This window comes from Neoarius graeffei, chromosome 9, assembly GCF_027579695.1.
Source record: "Neoarius graeffei isolate fNeoGra1 chromosome 9, fNeoGra1.pri, whole genome shotgun sequence".
In the NCBI taxonomy this organism is placed as follows: domain Eukaryota; kingdom Metazoa; phylum Chordata; class Actinopteri; order Siluriformes; family Ariidae; genus Neoarius; species Neoarius graeffei.
The window spans coordinates 34,661,558-34,686,790 of record NC_083577.1 but is presented as its reverse complement, the minus strand read 5'-3'; the positions used below and the strand labels follow the sequence as shown (position 1 = coordinate 34,686,790).

At 42.8% G+C, this 25,233-nt stretch overlaps 1 protein-coding gene across 2 annotated transcripts in view; it reads left to right on the top strand.

Annotated features, from left to right (window-relative positions):
• Nucleotides 1-10,833, top strand: part of idh1 (isocitrate dehydrogenase (NADP(+)) 1) — a 46,870-nt gene extending 36,037 nt beyond the window's left edge. For both annotated transcript variants that reach the window (XM_060929347.1, XM_060929348.1), the window contains exons 6-9: nucleotides 1,545-1,696; nucleotides 5,392-5,532; nucleotides 5,710-5,872; nucleotides 10,080-10,833. In XM_060929347.1, the coding sequence (XP_060785330.1) occupies nucleotides 1,545-1,696; nucleotides 5,392-5,532; nucleotides 5,710-5,872; nucleotides 10,080-10,173 (550 nt within the window). In that variant the 3' untranslated portion in view covers nucleotides 10,174-10,833. The remainder of the gene's footprint in view (nucleotides 1-1,544; nucleotides 1,697-5,391; nucleotides 5,533-5,709; nucleotides 5,873-10,079) is intronic.
• Nucleotides 10,834-25,233: the final 14,400 nt, after the last annotated feature.

Below are 25,233 nucleotides of genomic sequence, written 5' to 3'. Positions count from 1 at the left end.
TAGGTTATTATTCATGACAGAATACAATGGCCAAGACATATTTGACAAGACTACTGCTAATGTTTCTTGAGGCCAGCATCAGGGTATGGAGGGTACCTTATATATGGATTCAATGCTGAGCAACCCCAAATTACTCAGCCTTTCATCTGACATTGAATTTCGCAGCACTGTCTTAATTAGTTTTAAAACAGAAAAACTGCGCTCACAGGCTGCAGTGCTTACCGGTAAAGCAAGCGCGATCTTGCAGATTTTGTACATTTCTGCGAATACCTCCACATATGGTTCTAGAAAAACCGTGAGCTCTAATAAATTGGATGGTGTATCCTCACCACCCTCTTTCTTTCTCTGCAAAACTCTTGTAAGTTGGGGGATTTTGTGATCAAGATCCTCTATCTTACATTTGTAGTGTAAGGCCAAAGGCAAAATTAGATTCTTGTCACAAAATGTGGGATTGGTGGGATTTAAAGCATGTATCCCTTCCATAATCGCACAATTCTCCTTACAGAACCTTCTATTGATTTCTGAGATAAGCATGTCAAGAATTGGAAGGAATGAGCCTGTCCTAAAAGACTGTTTATCCATGTTGACCTGTCTCTGAGCAGTTCGCTCAGAAGGCAAAAAGAGCGGTAGCGAAGGTGAAAGCAGATGCATACCAGGAATTGTACGAAAGACTGGAGACCAAAGAAGGAGAGAAAGACCTGTACAGACTAGCTAGGCCAGAGGTGGGCAAACTATGGCTCATGAACTTCATGAATGTCCATGCAGCAACATCTTTGTGCTCAACTTTACTTCTCTTGAGGGCCAAAACGAACACGACTACTTCTGTTTGTCGCCGCAACAGGTGCAGCATGATTTTGAGTTAATGTTAATCTAGAAATTAACTTTTTTTTAATAAAAATATTACATCTTTAATTTTACAAGGCGTTACTAAATTAATCAGAAACCACAGCGCTGGGAAACAAGCCGTGAGGTAATAGTCAGCATGTCTGTTGAATTTTATTCTGTCTGCATTCAATGGATATGAGCAATTGCGTGCTCTGATTGGCTACTCTACTACTAGGATATCGGCTCATACCGTGAGTAGAGAAAAACAAAATGGCGGATCATGTTGCTGAACCAACCGAGGACGAAATAAAAACTATTTGAGAACAAAACCTCAAAAATACAAAAAAGCAACAAAATATGGAATAAAAGTATTTGATGGCAGGAATGTGGGGTTTTTTTTTCCCCCCCAAGAATTATCGCATTTTTCACAAATTGCTACGGTCATTTCGCCGGTTTGCTTACGTTCCAAGTGGAAATTATTTTGTCGGATGTTTTGTTTAAAGTTTTTATTTATCGAATTTGCCAAAAATAAAAATACTGTTTCTCAAAATCCAGTGAATGTGGATAGAATAAAACAGTCTCGTCGTACACGGCTTATAGTCGACTCGGTGCTACGTGCCTCGTCAGCTATCAGCTCATGTATGACTCGATTTCGTGGAATAACTGTTAAATAGCTGGACATGCAGAAGAAATAAGACTGCATATCTGTGTGTTTTTAGGGACTATAAGTCCCAGTTCGAGGCTAAGGGGATCTTGTACGAGCACAGACTTATTGACGACATGGTGGCCCAGGCATTGAAGTCTGATGGAGGATTTATCTGGGCCTGTAAGAACTACGACGGAGACGTGCAGTCTGACTCTGTGGCGCAGGGTGAGCCTAAACACACACACGCACCTCATCACATTCACTGTCCTCCTTTCTGTTTCTCTTGACTTGGAAATGACATCTTGCAGAAAAAAAACAAAAGCAGTGTTTCCCACAGACCAGGTAGCAATTTGTGGTGCTCCACTGTGCCGATGAGGGAATCGTGCACGGTGGTGTCGTGGTGGTCGGTGGAGTCGGTCATTGGGGTGTATGCAAAGTGTTTACAGCGGGCGGTGTTCAAACACACAGTATTTTTCTTCAGAGTCACCTGCTGGGACTATTTTAAAGCTACAAGAAGCATTTGAGATTATTCAGTTCAATCTAAATTCTTTTAAGTTCTTTAAAGTGCTGATGACACGTTTTTGACATCTTTGGCGATGTTTTATAACAAAGTAATTCCCGATCCATATATTAATTCACGAAGGCGCCTATTTTACAAGTTATGATAAACGCAGCTATTTGGGCAAATTTGACGGGGCTGCAGCACCCAGGAGACGGCGGAGGAGGAGCTATATGACGTCAGCGAAAGAACCTTCCTCCTAACTTACCAGTTTATTGTTGATGCGACAGGTGTTCAGTTTGTCATTATTAGTATTATTATTATACATTATATATATATATATTAGTTATTATGCCTTCGTGTTGTGTTGCCGGCTTTTGCTCCAAAACCTACAAGGATGGGGTAAGTTTATTCAAGTTTCCCAGAGATCCCGAGCTGCATGCGAAGTGGGTGAAGCAAGTCAGGCGCACTCGTGACAAGTGGGAGCCCTCACCAACATCCGTCCTGTGCTCTGAACACTTCGATTTGGATTGTTTTGACACCCTTCCCAGCTTAAAAGAATCTCTTGGGTGTTCAGTTCAGCACAAACGTGTGTTACTACCATCAGCAGTGCCTACAGTGTTGCCAGATTGGGAGGTATCTGTTGCCAGATACTGCTGACGTTTTCCTGCCCAAAATATGTTCAAAACCCACCAAAATGCACTTGAAACCGCTCAACTGGGCGGGAAAAATCCCAATCTGGCAACACTGCCAGTATTCCGGAGGGGGTCTACTAGTAGCTATGCCGGATCCAAAGACAGTCCTCCTGTTAGAACATGTGTTGTGAAGCGACATAAGATAAAGGTACGTAGAGCTATAGATTCTACATGATAATCATAAATGTAATCATAAAGTCGGCGTGATATCAGTCATGTATTTGCTTGTGAAAGCTTGCGGCTTTCATGTAACTGCCGCCTAGCAACGAGAGGCAAAGGGTAAAGAGGGTAGGCTATCATAGATTCTATTCGGAAGAGATCAACACAATTCTAGACTCCCAGAAGAGGAAGAGCTAGCACTAGAGAGTTCACCGGCGTTTTCATGCGCCATTTCCATTGAGTAGAACCAGAGGAGAACAGCCAGTGAACCGCAGCGTGTTCTTCCGCTGACGTCACAACATGGCCGCGAGCCACGGACCCAGTTTTCTTGCGCTGTGCAATTAAAAGTTGGATATTTGCGTAACAACAGCTTCTTTTCACGTAATTATAACAGAAATCTAACATGTTTGCCATGTTGTATAGTTTAAGAAATTGCATAGTCATGTTTGTGTCATCAGCCCTTTAAGAGAAGACAGCTAAAACAATTTTTCCCAGAACCCTGCCTGGTTTCATTCCTCGACCCAACTTTACATTACAGGGCAGGCCATTAGTTTGCTGGGCTTGATGTTGGTGGAAAACCTGTCTTTTAAATTTATGAAAATTACTCACCAAAATTGAAGTTTAGTTTTTACTAGAGATGCACCGATTGCAATTTTTTGGGCCGATTCCGATTTTCCATGGAGTGTGACCTGCCGATACCGATTTTGGCTGATTCCGATTTCATTTTTTCAAACCACTTCACAGCACACAGACTTTTCTTTTTATCTTTTCTTTAATAGAACATTCTGCCAGATTTTCAGTAATAAATTTAACACCTCAAAGGTTGAAAACAAAGACATTGTTCTTTTGTAAAATCTTTCTTCATGTTTGGTATTAACATATTAATTCCTGAAATAGGAAATTCACACAAACGTTTTTTTCTTTTCCCATCCAATATCTGGCACAAAAACAACTTCCCCCTCATATTATTTGCCTACTGCTATGGAACACACTTTCATAAGCCTATTTAGATCTGAAAACTTGTGCCTTATAGAACAACCCATTTCTTCATTCAGTATCAAAATACAAAAATAATTTCCAGTCATACTTGTACCATAGCCATTCTATCATCTTTGTCAAATGCGTATTTGTAGAGTAATTTCCAATGGAATCAAGTGCAGCCAAGGCTGTAAAACAAAAATACTTTTTTTTTTTTTTCTCTCTCTCTCTTTGTACAAATCTAACTAGATGTTTGGTAATAGGCTAACGTATTAATTCCTGTAGTGGGAAATTCACACAACCACAAACATATTTTCTTCTTTTCACATCCAATATCTGGCACCAAAAAAAATCACTATATTTGGATATCCAAATATAGTGATTGTTGTTGTTGAAGGCGTGCACGCCGGAGCTCGTTAGGTGCGCAGGACTGACACTGTTCTGCGCAAGCGCAACACAATCGCACTAGAAAGCACGTTCAAGCTGCCAGTGTAGCTGCAGCCTTTTTAGTTGCAAATTACGAGTATTTCCACTTTCATCTGTGATACACAAGTTTTGATCGGCAGAAAATCGGCATATTTTAATTTTGACCGGCCAGTCGCCAGTCATGGCCGATCACGTGAAAATCAGCCGATTCCAATCGGCAGCCGTTCAATCGGTGCATCTCTGGTTTTTACCTTAGTTTTTTGCCTTTTTGGTGGCAATCTTTCAATCATTCTTTAGTTGACATTCAAGGAATAAATTGCAAAAAACAAGCTGGAGGTTTTTATTTTAAATATTGAACTCAACACTTACCTCAACCAATACTAAAATGAAATAAATAGTATAATGTAACAAAATAATAATAAAATATCATAATTAGATGTAAGAAACCACTTAAGGTAACACCAAGGCAACTAACAATAATGAAAAAGCATTACCCTAATTGGTGCAAAGCCTGCATGCCCTATCAGAACATTTAATTCTGCGTGGCTTCCTGAAAAAAAAACTCCAGTGCCCTATCATAAGGGAAGTCATTGCTGAAGCGGGATAAACGGGATAATGCAATAAGGCCGGTTCCTCACGTCAAGCTACTACTGTATGCATCAAAATTGACTCGGGGATGTCCGTTTCCTGTAAGCCAAGAAGGCTATGATAAAGCTCATCACTAGCACGACGTAGGCTACCTTTTAAAATAAGGGGTTGGAAAGCGAATCGGGAAGGCTGCGTTATTTTTAATTAGCCTAACAGGCCTACTTGCAGTCCGGGTATATGCACACCGGCAGGCCTGTGGACACGCCCCTCTCTCTCTCTCTCTCTCTCTCTGTGGGTGTGCGTGCACGTGAACGAGAAGAAGGAGCACTATGAATGAACGGAACGATACGCAACGGAATTTATTTATTTATTTATTTTCAAAATCGAGTCTGATTGTGTGGCGCTAGGAATCCATTGTGTGGCGCTGCGCAACACAGTGGTCTATGTATGGGAAACCCTGAAAAGTCTTAATTGTATGAGGTTTTCAAACGTTGTGGATTTCTTTGTATGGGTATTGTTCTTTGAGGGACTGATTTTATATTAATTTTTTTTTTTTTTTGGGTCTCTTTGCTCAGGTTACGGCTCTCTGGGTATGATGACCAGTGTGCTGGTGTGTCCTGATGGGCGCACGGTGGAGGCTGAAGCTGCTCATGGCACAGTCACACGTCACTATCGCCAACACCAGCAGGGTAAAGAGACGTCCACTAACCCTATCGGTGAGATCCCCACACACATACACACCTCATATAAGGACTTTTCTTGTTCTTGAGGTCCACGCTAAATTTATTCACCGTTATTTTCTTATTGGTTTGTAACCTGCAATAAAATTTGTATATTATATTTATGGTTCACAACTGTAACACTCACGTCTGGGCCTCTGTTATTCCCCTCAGCCTCCATCTTTGCCTGGACGCGAGGGCTGCTGCATCGGGCCACTCTCGATAAGAACACTGAGCTCCAGGTCTTTGCCCAGGCTCTGGAAGCCGTCTGCATTGAGACCATCGAGGCCGGATTCATGACCAAAGATCTGGCCATCTGTATCAAGGGCATGGCCAAGTGAGTCTCATCTCAACACAGCTCTGCCACTTTGAGTACTGATGCTCATTTTAAGTCATGGATTCACTGATCTAAAGATCACGCTCCGACTTTAAGACCACAGTACGGTCATCGGTATGGTCACTGTTTTTTAATGCGCTGATTTCCTTCAAGAGAGTGAAATAAGAGGCTGGTGAGTGTTTATACGTAGCCGCTTTAACATAAATGGGGAAGCCATGGCCTAATGGTTAGAAAAGCAGCTTTGGGACCAAAAGGTTGCTGGTTTGATTCCCTGGACCAGCAGGATTGGCTGAAGTGCCCTTAAGCAAGGCACTTAACCCCCAACCGCTCCGGCAAGAGTGGTGGCATATCTTGTAGCCTGGCCAAAACTAAACACAACTTTTTAGTACGTAATAACGGGACTAACTCGTTCTGGATGTCCCACAACATTAAACATAATTCTTTTTTTCGCAGTGCGGTTTCCATCAAATCCTGCGCTCTGATTGGCTGGTGAGCGGGTCCGTATCCTACTGCACGGACCCCGGTTATGGACCTCTGGCGACTTGCTCGTTCATAACAAACATGTAGTAGAATTTTTTGTCAACATTTTTTTTATTTATTTATTTAAGATTATCAAAAATCATAAATTTTTGCCAGCATTTCTCAGGAGAATAGCATTATTGCTATCCATGCTGTAAAATTAACGACAGTGTTCACAGCGAAAGCGAGTTTTACTACCCTGAGGAAGAAGAAATAAAAAAAACATTTCAGGAGAAAGCGAAAAACCTGTAACTTGCTAACGCCGAGCAAAAACATGGCTGAATCCTGAATGATTCAATTTTGTATAAATAAGGGACTACATAGGCGGCAAAATGTAGTGGGTTTTTTTGTTTTGTTTTTTTTCCCCCCTGCCATGGAAGTGCACTTGTATACTGAGGAGGAAGCAATTTGCATTACAGCCGTGAATGAGGATTCAAAATGGCGGCTCGGCTTGGTTTTCCCTTTCGGGCGCTCTCGTTTTCTGTTAGAATTTGGTAAAGAAAAAAATAAATATATTATTTACCAGCTTAAGGTCGGTCCGTATGGTGAAATACTGTGACCTCGGCCTTGAATGCTGACCTCGGCCCAGAGGGCCTCGGTCACGGTATTTCACCATACGGACCTCCCAGCTGGTAAATAATATATATTCTATCCACATTCACTGGATATGAGCAATCTCGTGCTCCGATTGGCTGCTCTACTACTGGGATATCAGCTCTTGTATCATGAGTAGAGAAAAACAAAATGGCAGAGCGTGTTGCTGAACCAACCAAGGATGAAATACAAACTCTACTCGAAAACAAACCCCCCAAAAATTATCAAATCTTTTAAAAGAAATGGAGAAAAGAATATAGTTTGGGGGTTTTTTTGTTTGTTTTTTTTTTTCTTCCCTCAGTATCTCCTGTTCTACACTCCAGCCCAGTCGGTGGCAGTAATGCACCTTAAGTTGGTTTGCCAACTGCCAAAAAACCCTAAAGAAGAAGAGAGAAAAAGGCGGAGCATGTTTTGAACCAACTGAGGGTGAAATACAAACTCTACTCAAAAACAAAACCCCCCAAAAAGCAACAAAATATTGAATAAAAGTATTTGATTATAAGAACGTTTGTTTTTTTTTTTGTTTTTTTTTATGTCAGCCCTGTGATGACCTGGCGACTTGTCCAGGGTGTACCCCGCCTTTCGCCCGTAGTCAGCTGGGATAGGCTCCAGCTTGCCTGCGACCCTGTAGAACAGGATAAAGCGGCTACAGATAATGAGATGAGATTTTTATTTTATTTTTTTTACTATTATTATTATCGCGGTTTTCAAATTGCTCCTGTCATTCTGCCGGTTTGTTTACATTCTAAGTGGAAATGATTTTCTCAGACGTTTTCTGTAAAGTTTTTATTTATCAAATTTGCAAAAAAATAAAAACGCTTTTTTTTTCCCCCCCCTTCTCAAAATCCAGTGAATGTGGATAGAAAAACAGTTATTCCACTCAATCTCGTTGTACGTGGCTTATAGCCGACTTGGTGCTACGTGCCTCGTCAACTATCGGCTCATGTATGACTCAATTTCGTGGAATAACTGTTAAATGGATCAAAAGTATAACAATTTTTTTTTAATAAATAAGAAATTGTTAGCTTTGACAAACAGATGTGGTATAACGGGAATAAAACACTTCAGGACATGCTTTTATAGGAAACGAACAGTAACAGCCTGCGCTTTATTGTCTTTTATAGCAGCACAACTCATTGTTTTATTCCTCAGTCATATAAAGAACAATCTAAGGCCAGACCATAAGTTCGGATCCCTCCACTGCTACAGCCACGTGTTGCTGTCTTTCATTTGACCATTCCTCCGCTGAGCAGATCTCCCAGAACTGTTTACCATTGAGCAAAGTCAAAAAGTCAGAGTCCCTCTCATGCCAGAATCTGGTCTTCCCAGACAGTCTCCTTTCCCAGTACTAACCAGCTCTTTAAGGCGTACGGGTGTGGCACCGATCTCCGTTTCGATAGCCCTCGGCCTCTCACCTATACAGCTAGGGTTACAGTGAGGGGTTAGTCCTCTGGTAACCGCGAGAGTTTGACTCCCTATTCACAGCGTGCCTTGCCAGATGTTAGTAGGTACCATTTTTATGATGGTCTATTGCAGACCTGGGCATTTTCCGGCCCGCGGGCCGCATCCGGCCCTTTGGTTCATTCTGACCGGCCCGCGTAAGGTTAATGAGAAATTACAAAATAAACGTATTTTCTAATTTTACCTCATGCATGGACTGAATGTGCATTGCTTTTATTTTGAAGTTGTGTTCAACAAAAACGCAATGCGCGCGACATAAAAATGACATGAAATCCCACGAAACCTAATCGCGTGATAACTACTTCCGTAATTTGTCCAGACCAACCACAAACTTGTACGTCATCCTTCAAACGGTCCAGCCAATCACAGTGTGACGTCACCAGCAGGCGCCGGAGCCGATCTCCGGTGAAAAACACCAAATGAGGTGATTAGACTACAAATGTGGGCATCATTATTATAATATGATGTATCTTGCTTGATATTTGGAGTAGAAAGACAATATTGTGATGTCTTTATTGTGTTTTGGGGTGAATGTGACTGGAAAAAAAAATGGTACAAACGTTCACATTTTGTTAACCATTGTTTTGGGAAATTTGATTGAATAAATGACTTTTTTTTTTTTTTTTTGTAAGGCAACCTCGTTTTTTCCATACTCTTACCAGTCGTAGCAGTTTGTAAGAACAATGTTATTTATTGCTTTATATAAAGAAATACAATTAATATTATGCAGAATTTAGTTCAGCCTTTTGGTCCGGCCCTCCACAAAATTCTGTTTCTCATGTGGCCCCATGGAACAAATAATTGCCCACCCCTGGTCTATTGGTATGACCCGACTGCGAGTAGAACTCCGTCTCCCGGTTGAGAGGCTAACCACTAGGCCAACTCGCAGTAACATCACATGAGCAGCAGTTAGAAAAGATCTGGTGACTTCATGGCCTTCCTAAATGTGTAAAGCTGTAATGTCATGATGGACTTGAGGAGCAAATGGGGAATTAGAGATGACTTTAATGGAAGTAAAATGAAGTGTGAAACGTGAATGTGCTTGCATGGTCACTGCAGGTAAATTATGTAAGTGGATTGTTTTGCTCTCAATTTTCTGCCTAATTTGGATGTGGCCAGTTCCCACCCACCAGATGGAGCTCACCGATCACATGACGCCAGTCAACAGCATACTTTTTTACAGCAAGGGGTGGCATAATGCACTCAGAAAAGAGCTATCCGCCCACTTCCATATCCATGAGCTCATGGATTATATTATATTATATTACATTACAGGCATTTAGCAAATGCTCTAATCCAGAGCGACCTACAGCAACCAGAGCAGCCTAGGGCGCAGTTGGGGGTTAGACACCTTGCTTAAGGGCACTTCAGCCATTCCTGCTGGTCCAGGGAATCAAACCAGTGACCTTTTGGTCCCAAAGCTGCTTCTCTAACCATTATGATAGGCTAGCGTCACTGACATCATCAGGATTCGAACTAGCAATCTCCAGGCTTATGAGATTTTCAGAATGTTTCTGCCTAGAGCCTTCTGGCATCTAGCAGTTGCTCAAATTAGCCACGTTTGTCACTTTTGTCAAATGAAATGTTGCCAGGCACGAAGGAAATGCCATAACATCCTGTCTTCCTGTCTCAGTGTGCAGCGTGCAGACTACCTGAACACCTTCGAGTTCCTGGACAAGTTGGCGGAGAATCTGAAGGTCAAGCTGTTGAGCCAACCCAAACTGTGAAGCCGTCCTTTATGCTCAACACACTCACACTGCACACACAGGAACAGAGGACTGACACACTCTGATCTCAAGCCCTTGTCCAGTACCAATCCACAGGCACGGTCAACCTCCCTCCTGTCCTGGCCTGTGCGAAGACACACAGGACCATGCCACTACTACCAGAGGGGGCACTTTCAGGTGGAAGAAAAGAAAGCGCCATTTGTAAAGGGTTTGAGATCGCATACACTCGGCTCTAACTGTTTTTTCACCGTTTTAGTTTCAGCGAAGAATCCTGTGCTTACTATGTTAAGTTGAATACATTTGAAGCGTCAGGTTTATGCTCAATCCTCGGCATTGTTTTAATATCGTAAGGTTTCGTTTGCACTAGTACCAATATAACAAATTTACATTTTTAATTTTCCCGAGGCAGTAACGCATGTAGGCCATGTTCTGGCCAGGTTGTGTCAGGGTTTTAGAAGACTTGTTGCCTTTGTGTGTGTGTGATTTATATATGTGCGTGTGTGTGGTGTCTTTTCATAGTTTAGGTCAGCATAAAAGCCATCACCAGCAGAACAGATTCTGAGAAAATGCTTTTCCATCCAGCTTTAGAAGTGTTTTCAAGAATGTGCTGTTGTTGTTAGTCAGTCTTCGGCTAATAATAATTAAAAACTGCACTACAAATTGTGTCTTGTCATTTTTACTTTTTTTTTTTTTTTTTCTTCCCCTGATTTCAGCTTTCACCTCAGGTGGCTTCAGTGGTGTAGTGGTTAGCATGGTCACCTCGCAGCAAGAAGGTTCTGGGTTCAAGCCCAGTGTCCAACAGGGCCTTTCTGTCATGTATGGAGTTTGCATGTTCTCCCCGTGTCCGCGTGGGTTTCCTCCGGGTGCTCCAGTTTCCCCCACAGTCCAAAGACATGCAGGTAAGGCCTCGGTCACACCGCCCGAACTTTGCTGGAGCGTTCCTTGAATGGTAGGGAGGGGGGGCCGAATTTCGACAACGCTCGTCACCGCGCACAAAATGGGAAAAAAAATCGAAAACATGGGCGTTGGCTTAGCGGTGCACCGCTGAAGCCGGCGTTGCTTTAGCGTTGGTTTAGCGGTAGCGAGCGTTGGTTTAGCGGTGACGCGAGCGTTGGTATAGCGGCGTTCTGCGCATGCAGGCTTTGGCTCGGCGGGGGTATAAAGTTGGTTTAGCACCAATCATAGCAAGTCTCTCAGCATCCATGGTGATAGTTTTACTGTAACTTTGAGCAAATTCGATATAGATGAGGTCTGAACTCAACGGCAGCTCGATTCCAAATGAGCTCCTGGTCCATTTCTTCCCGTATTTATAGCCAAATTCTGGTCCCGCTCCGACACCTCTATACCAACGCCAAACCAAAGTTCATCGCCGCCATGGATAGCTGCCTCAACGCCCAACACCGTTCCAGCAACCCCGTGTCCGCTCGTAAAACGCTTACAACCGCTCCACCGAAGTTTGTGCAACGTTTAATCGCCGCCCAGGCAATGCTGGCGAAGCAGCGGTGGTCCAGCGTTCAAGATTTCTGCGTTGGCCTAGCGGACCCAAGCGTCCACGAACTTGCGTCTAGCGGTGCCAAACTTTGACTGGGCGTTGGTGGAGCGGGGGTGAACTTTGCCGGGGCGGAAAATTGCCCCCTCCTCACCACTCGCAATATTTTGTGCAGCTCAAAACTTTCGGAGCAGTAGGAGGGCCCCTCGAGAAACATCAGCGGTGGCCGAGCATATACGGCGTTGCTTCAACGGGGGCCAACTTTTGTTAAACGGTGGTGAACGGTTACGAGCGGTGATGAATTTTTTTCACCGCTCCAGGAACGCTCCAGCAAAGTTCGGGCGGTGTGACCGGGGCCTTAGGCTAATTGGTGGCTCTAAATTGACCGTGAGTGTGAATGGTTGTTTGTCTGTCTGTGTCAGCGATGCTGCGATGATCTGGTGGCTTGTCCAGGGTGTACCCCGCCTCTCACCCATCGTCAGCTGGGATGGGCTCCAGCTCGCCCGCGATCCTGTACAGGGTAAGCGGTTACAGATAATGGATGGATGGAGCTTTCAACTCCTAATTGCTGGGTTTCAGTCATGTGACTTTTCTTAGCAGTTTTACCGGAAGTGAAATAGCTGGTGGTCTAAACGGCTGCCGTAGTGCAAACAACTAGCGATAACTTATCAGAGTACGCTCATAATCTGGAAGCCACTGCTCGCTTTAGATATATTCAGAAGATTGTCGTGTGCAATGGAATCGACCCCTACAGTCTGGGAAAGGATTTGTCATACGATCTCGAAAACCACCCTTCAGTCGAGTTCCCCGACATCTCGAACTATCCGGTGTTACAGACATCCTTCTACACCGCAAAACAGATGAAAGCGTGGAAGAGTATGGAGGCTTACAGTGCTCAGCGTAAATGAGTACACTCCCTTTTGAAAAGTAACATTTTAAACAATATCTCAATGAACACACAATTTCCAAAATGTTGACAAGACAAAGTTTAATATAACATCTGTTTAACTTGTAACATGAAAGTAAGGTTAATAATAAACTTAGATTACACATTTTTCAGTTTTACTCAAATTAGGGTGGTGCAAAAATGAGTACACCCCACAACAAAAACTACTCCATCTAGTACTTTGTATGGCCTCCATGATTTTTAATGACAGCACCAAGTCTTCTAGGCATGGAGTGAACAATTTGGCGACATTTTGCAACATCAATCTTTTTCCATTCTTCAACAACAACCTCTTTTAGTGACTGGATGCTGGATGGAGAGTGATGCTCAACTTGTCTCTTCAGAATTCCCCAAAGAAAATAATTTCTTTCCACCACAAAGGTAAAGGCTACAAGATGATCAGCAAAGCTTTACTTATCAGTCAGAATACTGGAGCAAAAGTGGTATAAAATTTAAGAAAGATGGAACTGCAACCATCTCACAGAGACGTCCAGGTCGTCCATGGAAGTTAACACCTCGACAGGAGCGTCTTCTGATGAGAAGGGTTGAAGAAAATGGGCATGCAAGTTCACTGCAGTTATCTAAAGAAGTAGAAAGCCAAACTGGGGTGACTATTTCCCGTGACACAATACGGCGTACACTGCAGAGGAATGCCATGCATGGATGCTGTCCACGAAAGAAGCCTCTCCTAAAGCCCAGGCACAAAAAAGCCCGCCTAGAGTTTGCCAGGGCCCATGCTGACAGATGAAGACTACTGGGACTCTATACTCTGGAGTGATGAGACCAAGATAAATGTTTTTGGAACTGATGGCTTCAAAACTGTATGGCGTCGCAAAGGTGAGGAATACAAAGAAAAACGCCTGGTGCCTACAGTGAAACATGGTGGTGGCAGTGTCCTTATGTGGGGCTGCATGAGTGCTGCTGGTGTCGGGGAGCTGCATTTCATTGATGGCATCATGAATTCACAGATGTATTGCTCTATACTGAAAGAGAAGATGCTACCATCACTCCGTGCCCTTGGTCGTCGTGCACTTTTCCAACATGACTAAACGCACATCTAAGGCCACTGTTGGATTTCTGAAGAACAGGGTGAAAGTGATTCAGTGGCCAAGTACGTCTCCTGATCTGAACCCAATCGAACACCTATGGGGAATTCTGAAGAGACAAGTTGAGCATCACTCTCCATCCAGCATCCAGTCACTAAAAGAGGTCGTTGTTGAAGAATGGAAAAAGATTGATGTTGCAAAATGTCGCCAACTTGTTCATTCCATGCCTAGAAGACTTGGTGCTGTCATTAAAAATCATGGAGGCCATACAAAGTACTAGATGTACTAGTTTTTGTTGTGGGGTGTACTCATTTTTGCACCACCCTAATTTTGAGTAAAACTGAAAAATGTGTAATCTAAGTTTATATTATTAACCTTACTTTCATGTTATAAGTTAAACAGATGTTATATTAAACTTTGTCTTGTCAACATTTTGGAAATTGTGTTCATTGAGAGATTGTTTAAAATGTTACTTTTCAAAAGGGGTGCACTCATTTACGCTCAGCACCGTACAACTTATTTGTATGTGGCTGGGTAAAGGACCTCGCTATCAAGTCGCTGTCGAATGAATCCTGTATTGTTTTTGCCCGTGTAAGTATTATTATTTAAGCTTTTCATTTGCGTCTTTGGCGGCACGGTGGTGTAGTGGTTAGCGCTGTCGCCTCACACCAAGAAGGTCCAGGTTCGAGCCCCGTAGCCGGCGAGGGCCTTTCTGTGTGGAGTTTGCATGTTCTCCCCGTGTCCGCGTGGGTTTCCTCCAGGTGCTCCGGTTTCCCCCACAGTCCAAAGACATGCAGGTTAGGTTAACTGGTGACTCTAAATTGAGCGTAGGTGTGAATGGTTGTCTGTATCAGCTCTGTGATGACCTGGTGACTTGTCCAGGGTGTACCCTGCCTTTCACCCGTAGTCAGCTGGGATAGGCTCCAGCTTGCCTGCGACCCTGTAGAACAGGATAAAGCGGCTACAGATAATGAGATTCGCGTCTTTACAACAAAGCGCTGCAAGTTGAAGTGTAAACAAGCAACAGTTCACTTGATTCTGCCTTGTGTTGGCTCTTATCTCTCAGGTAAATCATTCACAAAGCTCATCAGAAACCCCTTTAAAGACCTGGATCTTAGTTAAACAAGGTGGAGAAGTGATCACGGTGCATTGTAACTGTATGGTTGGGGAAGAACTTTGTCACGACCTTCATGCATATGGACTTCGTGAGGAGTAAATAAAGAAACAACTGGGGACTTTAGCGCTTTGTGACTAAAAAAAAAAGTACCGTAAAATAATGACACACAGCAAGAAAAGTACTTGGAAAACACTCAGGCCATAGCTGAGAGGGAAATACAAACCTTTCACCAAGTGATCACTGCAAACTCGAGCGTGCTTCAACTCGGCTCCCTTCGATTTCAGTGAGAGGTTCAAAAGCCACCTTTCTCAACGTCTTTTTGTGAAATCCTGTGTTCATTCACCCTTTTTTTATTAGTTCACGACGAACCCTGAAGAAACTTTTCAGGTTTATGGTTTGATCGATTTGAACAACCTAAAACAATGCAAGCGTAAGGCATTTTTTCATGCGAGCAATGCACCTTCTCCATACAAACGCTTTGTCAACTGAGCTTTGGTAGACCACCAGCTAAAGTTCTGAGTAACCAATGAGGCGGATGTGACGTCCCGTGAAACCCAGCAAAAATCTGTGCTGTTGACTTGTTTTGTCCAGTTGAGGGCAGTGCTGGAATGAATTTCCATTTCCACTTTGGCTTCATGACAAGTAGTAACAGTATAGCATGGAAAGCTTTCTATAAAACTAATGTTTCTTTGTGTATCTGCTATAAAAAAAAAAATACTAGTTCAGTCTGTGCATCTCTTTACATATTGATTTCCTTTAATAAAAGTCACATCCAGTATTTATTTCATGAATGTACAATGAGACGTGATTACTGTGCCCACATGTGAGGATGCTATAGTGCTGTGAGGATCCTTGACTTGATTAGATATTGCTAATCCACGTATTCCTGACGTGACCTGCGAGCAGAGCCGGTGCTACAACTGACAGGCATCAAAGGAAGATATGAGAAGTCAGGTGGACACCTATTGTACTGGGAAAATTGGGTTCGGTTCATAAGAACGGAGACTCTCAAGTCTGGGTGGCAATAAAGATTCTGGTCACAGTAGCACAGCAGCAGTGTTTTATTAAAATGAAATGGAAAGTGTGTGACACCTGGTGTGAGCGTGATACGTGTGTATTAGTGAGGGACTGGTTATAGCGGCACATTTTTCCCCAACAAATACTAGGGAACATCAAAAAGTTCTCGGCCTGACAAGGGGTCTAACACCCGTTTTGGGACATAATTGTATACTATAAAGCAGGGGCGCCGCCAGAAATTTTGGGCCCCATGAAAGATTAGAATTTTGGGCCCCCCAACTTTGCCCACCCTCGTCACAATTGCACTATTGTCATTATTTGACTTTTTTGATAGCCCATGGACCTTGAGTTTGTGACTGTTATTACATGTATTAACCTACCAGGGACTAGATGAAAACTCTATCCCTCTTTTATGTGTGCTGTGCTTTCTCCAGCTCCTCAATTTGAAACCAATGGTTTAGAACGTGTGAACATTCCACACACGTAACCATGTCAAACACTTGACTGGTGTCCGTTATTAGTAACACTTTAATCTAGGAAACTGTATATGGCGCTCGCTCATTAAAAACTTCAATCCTAAAGCATTTATGGGTTGTATTGCTGCTTAGCTCCTTCTCCAAAGGGGGGTTCAGTGGTTTGGTAGGGCGGAGGTCCCCCTGAGGCTGAATCTGGGCATATTTAGGGCACCCCATTAGTTATGAAACTGGTTATTAGCACTAGTTATTAGCACCAGCATAACGTAATATTTCATCTTGTTTATCACACAAGTCAGTTCAGTTATTAAAATGAAAAAATGTCACTGTACAAACTGTAAAAGTGTTCTCTTGATAGGCTAATCCAACCACGTTTATACTGTTCATTTACCATTCACTAATATTTTGAACACACATGTGAGCGATAGCTACCTTTCTTTGGGAAAAACTGAGTGACCAGTTGCCTGCCTCTCCGGTCCCTCTCAGCTTTCAGCTGCCTTTCTTTACGTTTTTGACAGCCACTCTTCATATTTAGCGATCATAGACTGTACGCACTCCACTGCTGGCTGGCTGGCTGCTGCACCGCAACACAGCAGCAAGTAGCGTTGCACTGATCAGCACACAGATTTAACGCATCGTGCTTCTACCAGAACTGGACCGTACCATTTCGCAAAAGGGGGAGGGTTAAATGATATGTTGAAGAACTCAAGAAATAGACAACCTTGTTCAATTAGCTCATTTTACCAGATGGAATATTGCATTGCTGTTATTTCAAAAATCTTATTAAAATCATTAAAAGCATATCAGCCCCTTAAAGGGCCCCATGGCAGTGCTGGGCCCCTAGAATTGTTCTAACCTTTCCCCCTCTGGCGGCGCCCATGCTATAAAGCCTTGTATCACAGTCAATAAAAAAACTCAAATGAAAGCTTCTATCTGGCGTGCTGTTGCTCCAGGACAATGCGCCCGTCCATACAGCACAGGTGGCAGAAGCAGCCAAATATGGCTTTGAACTGTTGCCCCATACACCTTACTCACCCGACCTAGCACCGCCTGACTTCTGTCCGTTTCCCAAACTGAAATCCCACTTGCGTGGTCACCATTTTCAGAGTGATGATGACGTGATCCATGCTGTTGAGGAGGATCTGAAGGCTCAAGATGCAGAGGTGGACAGTAACGAAGTACATTTACTTGAGTACTGTACTTAAGTACACTTTTTGAGTATCTGTATTTTACTTGAGTTTCATTTATTTGAGACAAATATCATACTTTTCACTCCACTACACTTCTATCAAGGTCCTCATTACTATGAAGCGGCTTTGAAAGTGGATGTTTTTTTGTTTTCTTTTCTAAAACGTGATTTTATTTTTTTTCGCAGGTGACACCGAGACAGCTTATCAGTAATCGCTGGGGTCACGTCACCATCCATAGACTGTATAAAATCAAGTTCAATTTCTCAGCAGCATTATTTGAACACAATCAGTTGATGGCAGAACAGAAGGAGGCGGTTCTTCTGGAGAATCTGCGCCCTCGTGGCCATACCTAGAACCCATGTTTCAGTTTTCTGAAAGGATTAAAGATTGGTTTCGTTTGCCTAAAACAGAGCACGTCACGGTGTTCAAAAACTCGTCGTCCAACCTGCTGAAGCATATTGAGGGATGTAAATGTTTTCTTCCAAGAGAAAGCCTGCAATGAAGTAGTCTGTGCTTTTAGAGCTAGTGATAATGCTACAATAGCTATGCGGTCTGGTTAGTCAAATGACTTTCCATGGATTTGCCCGCCAAGTTGCGACAGCTTTGTCCACGGCTAACGTTAACACCGAGCTAGTTAATTTGGACACTGTTAGTTAGCATGTAAAAACAGAGTTATGCTAACATCAATAACATCAACTTTAGCATAATCTTGCCAAATAAACAATGTAGAAATCTTTCTTTTCTAGTAACATTAGCTACCCGATATGATTTCGAGTTTGAAAAGTTTGCTAGCACGTCAGGTGGAGCGTCAGCTCTACAGGTTCTACAAACTAGTCAGAAAATCCAGTAGGTTGCTTCAGAGGCATTGGGTTTTGTAAGCGTTGTGGCAATAATACAACAATGTGTTGACGGAAAATGTACTTTTAATACTTAAGTATTTTTAAAAGCAAATACTTCTGTAAAAATTTGACTGGACAACTTTCACTTTTGTATCGGAGTAACATTTGACCAGTGGGATCTGTACTTTGACTTAAGTAATAAACTTGGGTACTTTGTCCACCTGGGTGGCACAGTGGTGTAGTGGTTAGCGCTGTCGCCTCACAGCAAGAAGGTCCAGGTTCGAGCCCCGTGGCTGGCGAGGGCCTTTCTGTGTGGAGTTTGCATGTTCTCCCCGTGTCCGTGTGGGTTTCCTCCGGGTGCTCCGGTTTCCCCCACAGTCCAAAGACATGCAGGTTAGGTTAACTGGTGACTCTAAATTGACCGTAGGTGTGAATGTGAGTGTGAATGGTTGTCTGTGTCTATGTGTCAGCCCTGTGATGACCTGGCGACTTGTCCAGGGTGTACCCCGCCTTTCGCCCGTAGTCAGCTGGGATAGGCTCCAGCTTGTTTGCGACCCTGTAGAAGGATAAAGCGGCTAGAGATAATGAGATGAGACTTTGTCCACCTCTGTCAAGATGTGACCACCTTCTGTGAAGGGATCGCGAAGCTTGAACCAAGTACGTTGAAGTTAAATGAGACCAGGTTGAAAAATAATACAAGAACACACTTTCTCCTGTGACGTTTTCTGGGTGAGACCAGAAACTTTTTGAAGTACTCTCGTAGGTGTGTACAAGCTTAGAGTGGATATAAACTCTGTCATTGATGTGTGATGGAAAGAAAAGTTCTGGAAATTATATAGTGAATCTTTCATGGTTTCACAATTCAGTTCAAATTTGTCTCCAAATGATATTACATTTACGAAGTGTACATGCAGAATAAAGGCAAAGGACATGAATTATATGTAAATCGTCCTTCGTAACAAACTATGACCGTTTCAGATAAATACACTATATGGCCAAAAGTTTGTGGACACTTGACCATCACCTCCATAAATACTTGAACATCTCATTCCAGATTTAGTCCCTTTTGCTGTGAAAATAATCTCCACTCTTTTGGGAAGGCTCTCTGGAAGGTTTTGGAGGGGTTTGGGGTGGGTTTTGGAGGGGTGGGGGTTTGTGATCCTTCAGACACAAGAGCATTAGCAAGATCTGATACTGATGTTCGGTGAGGAGATCTGGGGTGCAGTCATGTAGCTCACTTTGTGCAAGTGTAACTTCTGGAACAGGTTTGGACCATCTGGGTTCCAGTGAAGGGAAATTGCAATATGACAGCACACAAAGACATCAGAGACAATTGTATGTTGCTAACTCTGTGGCAACAGTTTGGGAAAAGACCCGCATAGCATGGGGTCCACAAATGTTTGGCCATATAATGTAAATTAAAACATTTAATAAAAATAACATCAAGCAGCATTTTTGCCCATTTCAGTCCACTATAACTACACGTTACCTTGAAACAGGCTTGTAGTACTCGAGTCCGATTCGTGCCCTAATTTTAAGGACTTATGACTCGACTTGGACTTGAGCACTGATGACTCAGCTTTGGACTCGGACTCATGCATTAACTGCATTCGGACTCGTAAATTGGAGATCAGGACTTGTATTTTTTGTAACATGCCATAATAATTTGGCATAAGATATTTATATCTACATTAATTTTGTACTAATTTCGTGCAAGAGTGTCACACCTGTGCGCCTCGGCTCGTGCATCAGATAGACTCTCGGGCGTGCTCCAGACAGCGCACATGTCAAGCAGACTCTCGCGAGTGCGCCGTAAATGACTCGCACCTGCACAGGATTAAAGTGCATATCCTGGACCAATTTCGTTTTTTTTTTTTTATGTGAAAGAATGTCCCTTTACACACTTATCCAGAAGGGTAATTTTGCACAAGGCCATCTGTCTACAGCAGAATAAAATAAAACATGTCTGGAAAAATCCCAAGGGAGTCTGGAGCCAGATTCGTGACGTCACCTGCAGAAGCGCCAGCAGGCTGCGAGAGCTTTGCACGGTTTCAGTGCACAGCCTGTGTAGACCAAGTTTAGCAGCTAGCGATTTTGCATTGAAATATGGAATTGTCACCTGAGCGCAATGTTACTTCACCTTTGGATGAAGAATGTAATGAGATGTCAGAATTATTTCTTACCCTGGCAACAGTCAACTGGTGAATTGCCAATTTTCTTGGTCTTTTTCTCGGCTCTGCTTTGGTCCTCGGCTGCTTCCGGGTCCTCGGCAAGCACTCCCATTTCTCTCTCATTGTCCGGTCTTTTGGAAAACGATGAGTACTAATCCCATCAAGATTGGTGTTGCTACACCCTCCTACGATACATCTGTTAACCATTTTAATACTTGCGTGATAATGTTGAAGAAATTTGCAGAAAACCACCAGGTCGTTTTCTCATAAACAAACTAGCGCTGACGTAGGATTCAGAGGGAGGCGTCCCGCACGCGACGTCGCAAAAATCAATGTTTGCCGGGAAATCCAAATGCCAAGTTTTTTCAGAGGCGGACCAATTCGCCTCAAATGGCTTGATTTCAACTGAATTTTTCTGGTATTGCGCAAGGTAAAAAAAAATTGCGCAAAATGTGACAGATATTTGACCAAAGTTTAATATAAAATAGGAAAATTACATTGATCTTGCTCCTGAATTTACCCGTGATGTGCACTTTAAGGCACAGTCAGCACGCCTATATAAAAACTGTGAAAACACGCTTACTTTGCGAAGTATTGAGTTGCATTGCTGACATTATCGAGCCTTATTTCCTTGTTTGGTTTCCTGATCCCTGATTTCCTGTTTCTCGTCTTTGATTCTGCCGAGTCTACGATAGCTTGTTTGTGCCTCGTTTGACCTATTGCCTGTTTCACCGTTTTACAATTTTACCTGCCATTCTGGATTGTTTACCATCTTCACTTGTATTAATAAACATTTTCTGCACTTACATCTGTCTCCCAGCCATCTCTGACAGAATACTTCACACTCCCTGACAAAGAGAAGCACATTCACCTGTTTATACGTCATGTTCAGGAACAAACTAATGTTAATGGGGCTAAAACGGCCACCGTCAAATGCTGCGGATGGAGTCTTGTTCTCGGACTCCACTCAAATTTTATTCTTTTTCATGACTTGGACTTGACACAGACTTGAACACTGGGGACGTGAGACTGGACTCGGACTTGAGATTTAGTGACTCAACTACAGCACTGCCTTGAAATGAAATCATGAATAGAATCTATTTGACATCTCATGCTTAAAACCTTCTTTTCTGTGAGCCATCCATTCCAGGTTTAGGAAAAATTTACATTTTAGTTCCTGAACATATTCACCCCTCGGAAATATTTGGAATAGTCCACAAGTGTCACATTCGACAGGAAGTTGCATCATCCAAGAATAATTGTCAAGTAAATCATTATGTCCTTAATGTCCTCATAACATTGGTGGGCCCGTGCTTTGTGTATTTGCTAATGCTACGTTATTTAAAAAAAAAAACTCAACCCTTATACATTCTACACTATTGCTCATTTAAGAGCAAAATGCAGCAATTGTCAGCAAAGAAAATGAGACGTTGTTGCCGGAGCTGGGTTAGCACAGTGTTTCTCAACCACTGAGCCATGGCCCATTAGTGGGCTGTGAATTTTTTTTTTTTTTTAAGTTTGAAGCCAAATACTATGTAGTTCAGGATGTCATAGTGTCCCAAATCCAGTAACTGGTTCGACGAATACCTTTCAAGTGGAATAAATACATTTGTGTCTAAACTAAGAACAAGCCTTTATTTTTGTCACATTCCTCCTCTGCTTTTAACGCGTGCAGTAGGCTGAATAAATAAATACATTTGTGGGTAAATTATATGGCTCTGTGATGCCTGTTAGAAGAGAAGAGCAGGGAGGATTGAGCTTGTACTCTAAATACTAAAACCTGTAGCGTCCTAGCAACCATCGCAAAGACGCGGACAAAATGTCCAGAAATTCCTCCTCCCCCAGGCAAAACCGATACAGGATTTATCTTGCAGTGTCCTGATCCCCAGATCTTTAACTCAGCCACATAAGTTGCACTCCTCCATACTCTTCCAGGTTTTCGTCTGTGTAGAACAATGTCTGCAGCACCAGGGAATTTGAGATGTCGGGGAGCTCAACGGATGGATAATTTTCCAACTTGTAATGAATGAATGAATGAATGGCTTTATTTAAACATAAGTTGATCAGCAGAGCTGGTGGGGCCGTGCATGTACAGATACAAATAATTACAAATACAAAAGACTAAAAATATACACAATCTTAAAAAAAAAAATTTTAATCCCTTTTGGCTGAGAATGCCCTGCATGCATGGTTTGGCTTCTGCCACATCCATACAGTTTTAAATACAATACCTATAATTTAAAAAATGGACTCCCATCTGTAACAGGTTGTGATGTTGCATCCCAGTACACTTCATAATAGATTATTAGATTCTACTAGAATAGATGAGCCAAAATAATCAGGGATCTTTTTTTTTAATGGGCCCCGACTCGTTACAAGTATGAATAGCTGGGCCTCAAAGCAGAAAAGGTTGAGAACCCCTGGGTTAACACATTTTTTAATGATTAATTAAATATATGTTTTCTTAGAGTCACTGTTGGAAAATTATATTTTTAAAATTGCTGTTTAATTTTTAAGAAATTACAAGAAATGAATGGGACGCCAATAGTGGAATCACCCACGGGGCAATGCTTGTATCACTCAGAAATATAAACTAATGGGCTGAACTAAAAAGATGGGCTCATCTTTCCTAATTCACGTCCTGACCTGTATTCAAAGATTTTCAAGTTTTCAAGTTATCCATCTCCAGGTGTCGAGTCAACACTTCATGCCATATATTTAAACTATGATATTAGCACATTAAGTTGATACATTAACTCTGTAGGCTATGTCCAGTGCGCCTTAGCACCACCAGAAACTATATTACTATGTATTTTGTTTTACCTCTCTCTCTCTCTCTCTCTCTCTCTCTCTCACACACACATACACACACACACACACACATCCTTAAAGGGAACAGTGGTTTCCATGGGGACGGCAGAGGCGCTCTACTCTTCAAAAGCGAGCAGAGCAGAGGTAGCGGGCCCTTTTGTGTTGGAGAAGAGAGCATGCAACAACACTGGCCAGATGAAAGCCCTGCCATCCTTAAACCCAATCATAATTTAGTCGTCAGTGCAGGAGGATGTAATCAAAATACAGAGAGAGTGCACAAACATAGGGAAGGGGAAATAAAGAGAGGAGCCGGGGCTGGGTCAAGAAATATCAGAGAGAGAGAGAGAGATGTGGTGAATAAATATCAAAAAACATAAAGAAGCAGTGTTCTGGGTGAAGCCTTATTCTGCTTCAACCTTTTTCCTGAGGCCTGGTGGAAAGAAAGATGGAGATGTGCTTTGAGAATCCAGCATTAAAGCAACAGGATGCCCTTACAATTACTATGCAAAGAACTTTTAAAATAATAATAATTATTATTATTATCTCATCTAATTATCTGTAGCCGCTTTATCCTGTTCTACAGGGTCGCAGGCAAGCTGGAGCCTATCCCAGCTGACTATGGTGGTGTTTACATTAGACCGTATCAGTCTCGTTTTCGTTGCGGATGCACTGTCCGTGCACATTAAAACGCCGGGAAACGACTCCACAGGCGGAACAACTTGAATCCGCCAGGGCCCACGTATTCAACCCAGTTCGTATCTGATCCGGTGCTGTGTAAACATTGAGGAACGAGGAAACGCAGTGCTGAGCTCTAGCTGACGTCGTCATTGGACAACGTCACTGTGACATCCACCTTCCTGATTCGCTGGCGTTGGGATCACACACACAGCGGCTCAGTCCCGAATCACTGCTCGTGCGCTTCACTCGCGCGCTCTGTGAGCTGCGCAGGGCCGGAGTGCGCACCCTCCAGAGGGCACTCGCTGTTCAGGGCGGAGTGATTTGGAGCGCAGGAGGAAGCGCTGAGCCGCACTGAGGTTTATTTACACATTTCAACTTATTTACCTCCTTCAGGCGCTTAAACTCAGTGAGAACATGAACATCACAGCCAGGTGTGTTTATCTGCTGGAGAAGGTGTTCGCTTGCCATCCTTCCACTTGCAAGTGGTGAGTGACTTGCGCATGCCCAATATGCACTGGGATCATGTGACGTGCCGTCGAATTAGTCATGTGATTAGCGTATCCGTGTATTGGCGTTGCTGTGTGCACACGAATCATTTTAAAAACGTTAATCTGATGATCCGCTGATACAGTCTAATGTAAACACCACCTATGGGCGAGAGGCGGGGTACACCCTGGACAAGTCGCCAGGTCATCACAGGGCTGACACATAGACACAGACAACCATTCACACTCACATTCACACTTACGGTCAATTTAGAGTCACCAGTTAACCTAACCTGCATGTCTTTGGACTGTGGGGGAAACCGGAGCACCCAGAGGAAACCCACGCAGACACGGGGAGAACATGCAAACTCCGCACAGAAAGGCCCTCGCCAGCCACGGGGCTCGAACCCAGGACCTTCTTGCTGTGAGGCCACAGCGCTAACCACTACACCACCATGCCGCCCCATATTATTATTATTATTATTATTATTATTATTAAGTAAAAATAATTTGTTAATCCAGACATGTTTAATTCATAGTGATGTGATTTGTAACACAAACTTTTTTTTACATTTACTGCAATTATAATTAAAGTATAATTAATTGTATTATCATATACTCTTATTTTTTGTGGGGAAAAAAATTCCTTTTGTGTACCTGGGTTCGATTTGCCAAATTTGCATGGCTCTTTCTTTTTTTTTTTTCCAAAACAATAGGTGCTTAAAGTGTATATAAAGTGTATCCTGAAAAGGATACACTATTTTATATATACAGTGGTGCTTGAAAGTTTGTGAACCC